This window comes from Capsicum annuum, chromosome 1 (assembly GCF_002878395.1).
Source record: "Capsicum annuum cultivar UCD-10X-F1 chromosome 1, UCD10Xv1.1, whole genome shotgun sequence".
Lineage (NCBI taxonomy): Eukaryota > Viridiplantae > Streptophyta > Magnoliopsida > Solanales > Solanaceae > Capsicum > Capsicum annuum.
This window is the reverse complement of record NC_061111.1, coordinates 40,935,902-40,943,021: the sequence shown is the minus strand read 5'-3', so window position 1 is coordinate 40,943,021 and position 7,120 is coordinate 40,935,902. Positions and strand designations below refer to the sequence as shown.

Sequence of the window (7,120 nt, the reverse complement as noted above, 5' to 3'; positions counted from 1 at the left end):
AACTTCTTACCCGATTATCGAATTTAGGGGAGTTTTATATTGTTGGAAAGCTAATTTAATTTCCTACGCAATGACAGGCTCTAAATTGAAATACTGAGTATTTCAAAAATTTTATATTGGATAACTCATGTACTGAGAGTTCAGTTAAGCTTGAGAAATATGGGGTATTTCATATTCAGTACATACTTTCATAATGATGCCACTTATGGGGGACCTATATTTCATGCTGTAGGAATAAGTGCTTCAACAAATACACCTTCTTAGTAGGAGCCCAGGATATCCTGTGGCTATTGGTGAGCTCCATATTGATTTGGAGCTTTCTGAGTCTATTTTATATATTTTGGTATTGTACAGTAGTCGAGAGTAAGGCAGGGATTTGTCCCGACCTTAACTAGATGTCTATGTGTCTTTTATAGGCTTTGTAGACCAATGTAAAGTCAAGCATGATAGTGTCTTATCTTTTAGATGTTATGGCCCTAACGACCAAATCTGGTATATATATAGTTTTGGGCATATCGTTTATTTCTTATCAATGCATTATATCAATGTATTTTAAAACCTTTGGTTATTATAGTTACATGCATGGAGAGTAAAAGGTCATGGATTGGTTTTCTCGGGCCTTCACGGCTATGGGTGCCTGTCCGCCCCAATAGGATTTTAGGCATGATACCTAACCCCTTCCCTTTAGGATAATTTGAATCCTTACCTAGAATCTCAATTGGTTTTATGCAGACTAAAACATTATTCACATGTGTTGAAAAATAAATAGGTTTCCTTATTTTCCTTAAAAAATATGTGGTGACTCTATACAAAAATTTAATTCTTTTAAAGTCCACGAGTCATGTTTTGTTTAACCTTGACAAAAATAGGGCATGACATAATGGCAGGGTAATAACAATAGGTTATAACCATTTCCACCTCCGGGATGCACCTACGAATTATATCATCTGCACAAATTCTAAATAGATAAGGCCCACCCCAGAAGAATTTCCTTACCTTATGCATAAATCTCTTCCGCTGGTTAAAGGATAAGTCTTCTGGGATAAGATCACTTGCCAAGTAATTTGTAAAATCAGTAAACCAGGGAATTATGTCTTGCGATACTGCCAAAATCTGCCCATCTAGAAAAGTATCATCGATTTCAAGCCCATCCACTATCTTCTGCATTGCTTCTTCCTCAAGTATGGATAAGTGATCTGCAACCTGATTTTCTATACCCTTTCAATAGTTAACCTTAAAATCAAACTCTTACAATAATATAACCCAACGGATTAATCTCAGCTTTCCATCTTTTTTCTCCATTAAGTAATTCAAGGTTGCATGATCTGTATGAACAACAACCTTAGTGCCAATCAGATAAGACACAAATTTTTCAAAGGGAAAAACCACTGCTAGTAACTCTTGTTTTGTGATAGTATAATTTTTCTGAGTAGGGTTTTATGCCTTGCTATCATAGTAGATAGGGTGCAGAATCTTTTCTCGCCTTTGGCCCATGAAAACACCTAGGGCCACACCATTCTCATCACACAAGATCTCAAATGGCAAGGAATAGTCAGGGGACACAATGATAGCAGCTGTCACCAACCGCTCCTTTAGGCACTCAAAAATTTTGATACATGCCTCATCAAAATCAAACTTCACCTCTTTCTCAAGGATCTTACAAAGGGGATTAGCAATCCTTGAGAAATCCTTGATGAATCCCTGGTAAAACCCCATATGACCTAAAAAGCTTTGAATTCCCTTCGCTAAAATTGGAGGAGGTTACTTTTCGATTACCTAAGTTTTTGTCTTGTCCACCTCTATTCCCCTTTTTGAGATCTTATGCCCAAGTACAATTCCTAATTTAACCATGAAATAGTACTTCTCTCAGTTGAGTACTAAGTTGCATTCTTCACATTGACGGAGAGCATTTGCCAAGTGAACCAGACAGTCTTCAAAAGAATCACCAACCATAAAAAATCATCCATAAAGACCTAGATGGTGTCTTCTACCATGTCAAAGAATATCGACATCATGCATCTCTAAAATGTGGTTGGAGCATTGCACAACCCAAATTGCATTCTCTTAAAAGCTAAGTACCATATGGGTAGGTAAAGGTTCTCTTTTCCCAATTTTTAAGAGAAATCATGATCTGATTGTAACCCAAAAAGCCATTTAAAAAATAATACTATCCCCTTACCGCAAGTCTATCTAACATCTGGTCCATGAAGGGTATTAGGAAATGGTCCTTTTGGGTCCATGTGTTCAGCTTCCTGTAGTCCATGCACACTCTTCAACCTATGACTGGTCTTATTGGCACGAGCTCATTATTCTCATTTGGCACGATAATAATCCCACCTTTCTTTGGGATGCACTAAAAAAGACTGACCCACTTGCTATCACCAATAGGGTAAACTATGTCAGCGTCCAGCCACTTGATGATTTCTTTCCTTACCACCTCCTACATAGGGGGATTTAGCCAACGCTGATGCTCCATACTAGGAATGCAGTTTGATTTGAGTTGGATCTTGTAGTACATATGCCTGGAGGAATACCCACAATATCAGCAATGGTCCACCCTACAACTCTTTTAAACCTCTACAATACTGATAAAAATGCCTTTACCTCTTTATCAACCAAATCAGCTGTAATAATCACCGACAATGTGTTGTTAGCCCTAAAAAATGCATAATACAAATGAGATGGGAGGGCCTTCATCTTTAAAGCTGGTGTCTCCTTAGTTGACGGACAAGCTGGAGGAGTGGTTTTAATTTTTAAATTTGGATCAAGCTTCTTTGGAGCATAAGTGTAAGAACCTCTCCCATACATAGCACCTACCATCTAGTTATATCCTTAATTCCATCACTATCAAAATTTATAATTAGCATTGCTAATGCTTCAACACCCAGTCTCTCCTCAATTAAAATAGTCATTACATCATTCTCGTTATCAATGGTGCCTATCATAGATACAACTCTCATATCATTTGGCCGTTGCATCGACTGGCATACATTGAAGATTACTTGTTCATCATTGAGTCTGAACTTCATCTATCCCAATTCCATATCAACTGATTCCCTACCCGTAGCTAGGAAGGGTTTGCCCAAGATGATAGTGACTTGAAAGTCTACCTCACAATCAATTATCATGAAATTGGCTGGAAAGATGAAGGATGCCACCTCTACCAACACATTACAAAGATTACCGATCGGTTTTTTTGCGATCCGATTAGCCATCAACAATTTAATCCATATTGGTTTTGGTGCCCCCAACCCCAACCACTTAAAAACAACAAGAGATATAAGATTAATACTGGCTCTTAGATCATATAAAGTTTGAGCAATGTTGAAGGACCCAATGGTACATGGAATGGTAAAGGCTCTAGGGTCCTTCTTCTTTTCAACCAATAATCTAGAGGCAAAAGCACTGTAATTATGCATATTATCTGCAGGATCATAACTCACTATCCGCTTCCTGGTGACCAGATATTTCATGAATTTCACATAACCAGGCATGTTCTCCAATGCCTCTATAAGTTGTATGTTTACAGACAGCTCCTTCAACATTGACAGGAACTTTTGATATTTAATTTTTTCTTGCTTCTTCTTTATTCTCTAAGGAAAAGGAGGGGGACATCTTAGAATAGACTTTAAAATGGCTCATTAACCTTACCCTTACCTTTATCCTTCTTACTACTAATCTCAACATCTAATGATTTTCCAGCTTCAACTCTAGGTGTTTCCTCAATATCTGCATGATCATCATCATTCTTTGACTCATTCACAGTCGGTATAGGCTGATCCATTGTGGTATTACCACTTCAAGTAGTAATGGCATGTAAATGACTATCATGTTTTAGGTTTTGTACTGTATTACTAGGAAGAGTACTAGGTTGCCTTTGGTTCAGTGTGGCCGACATTTGGCCAAACTGCTACTGCAATTGTTTAATCGCGATGGCATGCGACTCAACTTTCTGATTTAGCCCTGATATCTCCGCCTTAATCTCCTTATGGAAGCTTTCCTAAATTTTCTTGGCCTTTTACTAAATTCAACAACATTGATTCCATTCTCAACATTCTATCTCGGCTGCCTGGTGGAACATATCTATCACTCTTCTTTTTATAATCATCTTTGCACCTCCAATCACCATCTCGTTCTCTATTTTTATCTCGGTACCTGTCACTATAGTAGTTCTGACCTTGGTTACCTTGCCCTTTGGTTTGAAAACCCGCTACTTCTAGATCCAGATACTTTGCTTTTTCATCTGCATCAGACTCATAAGCCCTAGAAGTAGTTCCCTGCACCCCAACTGTGTTCATCTTTTCAGCTGTCATTGCTGCAAATTGTTTTATAAGCAACCCAATATCTGTTCTGAGCTATGGAACTTCTTATGCCACCAAATTATCACTAACTCTTCAGTCACTCACAACTCCAATAGCATACATACCAGTTCCTCTATCAGCCTCTCGAGTGTGCCATCCTCGGTTAGTGACAGAGATTTCATCTAGCATTTCCTGCACCATAACCCAATGAAGATGCATACGCCTTCAGATATAGTGTCTGCTATCACCTTAGAGCAAACATTTAGGGATCTATAGAATATTTCCAATATGTTGGATCTAGGAATCGGTAATGAGGTACCATGCTTAACTTCTTTTTGAACCAAAACCATGTTTCATACATAGACTATGCAGGCAACTTTTGAAAATTGTAAATCTTATATTTTAGTTGTAGCATCTTGGAAGAAGGAAATAATCGATTCAAAAACTATCTGCACAGCTCGTTCCAAGTCATGATTGATCCTCTAGGAAGTTTCCCATCCACAATGATGCTTCTCCTGTCAGTAAAAAAGGGAACACCTGCAACCTCAAAGATTCCTGATCCATCCCTGGTATGTAATATGAAGTACATATCCCAGTAAAATTGGCAAGATGTATATTTTCATCGTCTGTTGCCAACCCTGAAAATACACCCTTTAAATTCAGTAGCTAGATCAATGCACTAGTAATATCAAACTTCACATTATGGTTTAGAGAAAGAGGAACAATGGCTCATGTCTTAATAGGATCAACATAACCCATATCCTCATCTTCATCATATGGCGGTAAATACTGATAGGCTAGTATACTCGAGCTCTATCACCAAGCGCTCTATCACAATCACCATCGATTGGTGCTCAACGATCAACTACTGGTCTTGGACTGGCCATCTCTGCCTACTAGCCAACTGGGTTTCCTACTCTACTTTTCACTACAATTTAGTTGCATATACTATCATCTACTCCATCTGCCTATTAGCAACATTCTGTGGATCACCTGAGGAAGGAGGAGGTATACCAAGAGGGTCATCCTGAACCCCTTCTGGAATACCATCTCTAGCATGCTTCGACATCTTTCTTGGTGTTTGTAGAATTCTCTTGGGCTCTAGATCAATAGGGAGTAAGGGTTTGCCTTGATTACAAGTGCTAGAAATACACCAGCGTATGCCCAACTAAAGCAAAAAATTAAAACTCGCTAACTCCACCAACTTTAATCAACAATTTAACACTGTTTTCAATGACAACGAAATAAAAATTTGATGTCACCCAAAAACTAACCTCCAAAGAAGTATGTTGCGATCGATGTCAAATATAGCTACCCAAATAAGGTTAGGGTCGAACCCACAAGGAATATGTAGAACAATCTCTCAAACTTGACAATATTCCATAAGCAGTGCAGAAAAGTAAATAGGGAGATTTTAAAATTTCAGTAATTGGTTGCAAAACTTGGATGCTTTAGTTTGTAAATAATTGAAGACGAACACTAGGACTCTGTTCCCCCTGGCTTCTCAACTGCGTAAGTTTCTCGTGTTTGATCTACCTAACCTACTGCTTTGCATGCAAAGTTGACAAGCTATATATTATCAACTGTCTTGTGAATGTATTGATAAGTCTCACCCTTTATCTTATGAGTCTCAGGGTGTTGCCTTGCTGTCCCTTGTCTATAACCTTAGGACAACTCTTACCTTTTGACTCTCGAGTTGATTAGACGAGGGTTGATAGCCTCAAATCACTATTGTAACCTTCTTTTTCTCAATCTCAAACCCTCTTGTGAGGGCGTTCTCAAATACAGACAATTCTCAAGCTTCTGCAGTAGCTTGGGGTACGGTTAATGTGAAGAAGATTGCGTTACACTCTGCAACAGTAGAATAGATGAATTTCCCACTTCCCTTACGTAGTTAATCCACTGGGGTTCCCACAACCCTAGTCAAGGAAATTAGCCGCTAATGTTTATGCAACAATCCATGATAATCAATGAAGAAGACATGTAATTAATTGCCCAATAATGGAAGAGTCAAATCCAAAATCTGCAATTGAATACAAAACAAAAACTCAAGAACAATAGCATCAATGATCAAAGTACGTGAAAGTGTCAAAAAAATTGTCAAAAGTACCTAACATAATAAAGAATTAACCCTAGGGCATTTATAGTGTCTTAAAATAACACAGGAAACCTAGCCAAATCAAATTAGGAAAACTATGTCGGTAGTGATTGCACCTCTGGCAAAGAGTCATTACGTCTGGCTACGACTCGTTGATTTCTATCAGATCTGTCTTTAGGCTTTAGTGGTTACGAATCGTAATGTCACCATATGAGTCGTACACTGCTATTCGTAGTCACTCCACTAAACTTTCATCTTCACAAATTCAGATTTTTTTGTCTTTATGACTCCTTACTGTGAGCCTTAGTCAATCCTTACGACTTATGGCTTTCACTCGTTACCACTGGAGCATTAACCTTCAGGGCTTCACACACTGTTCTCAATGCGGTTGTACACTATGAGTAGTAGTCTGACTTTGTGACTCGTAGCCTTAAATGGCTTCACTTCTGGAAACTCATTTAGCCAACTATTGCCCTTACGAGTTTGGCTACGAGTCATAAGGTGACTTAACGACTCGTAGCTTGACCAGTTCTTCAATTTTTCTGCACGTTCTTTTCTCCTTTTTGGTTCAACACCATTCCTGACCTAATTTCCCAGCAAATCACATAAAACACACATCATATCCATCAAAATGACCTAAGTCAATGCATAATTTCATCATTTTAAGCATTGAATGTGCCATATTTCCATGACACATCACATATCTTACCTGCCAAAGATA

The 7,120-nt window shown here is 38.3% G+C and overlaps 1 protein-coding gene across 1 annotated transcript; it reads right to left on the bottom strand.

Moving 5' to 3' along the window:
* Positions 1-825: 825 nt before the first annotated feature.
* LOC124897574 lies at positions 826-3,784 on the bottom strand. Its single transcript, XM_047410450.1, has 5 exons — positions 3,658-3,784; positions 3,111-3,508; positions 2,818-2,981; positions 2,605-2,656; positions 826-1,218 (listed from the first exon to the last, which is right to left on the bottom strand). The coding sequence occupies exons 1-5, from the start codon at positions 3,782-3,784 to the stop codon at positions 826-828; spliced, it is 1,134 nt and encodes a 377-aa protein (XP_047266406.1).
* Between the last annotated feature and the right edge of the window lie 3,336 nt (positions 3,785-7,120).

Bases quoted from the DNA above. Each gene is read 5' to 3' on its own strand.
- LOC124897574 (XM_047410450.1), bottom strand. From the start codon at position 3,784: ATGGATCAGCCTATACCGACTGTGAATGAGTCAAAGAATGATGATGAT. The intron at 3,509-3,657 runs GTAAGGGTAAGG...TACAACTTATAG, and splicing joins TAGTAGTAAGAAGGATAAAG to AGGCATTGGAGAACATGCCT. The intron at 1,219-2,604 runs GTAAAGGCATTT...AACTATTGAAAG, and splicing joins CTGATTTGGTTGATAAAGAG to GGTATAGAAAATCAGGTTGC.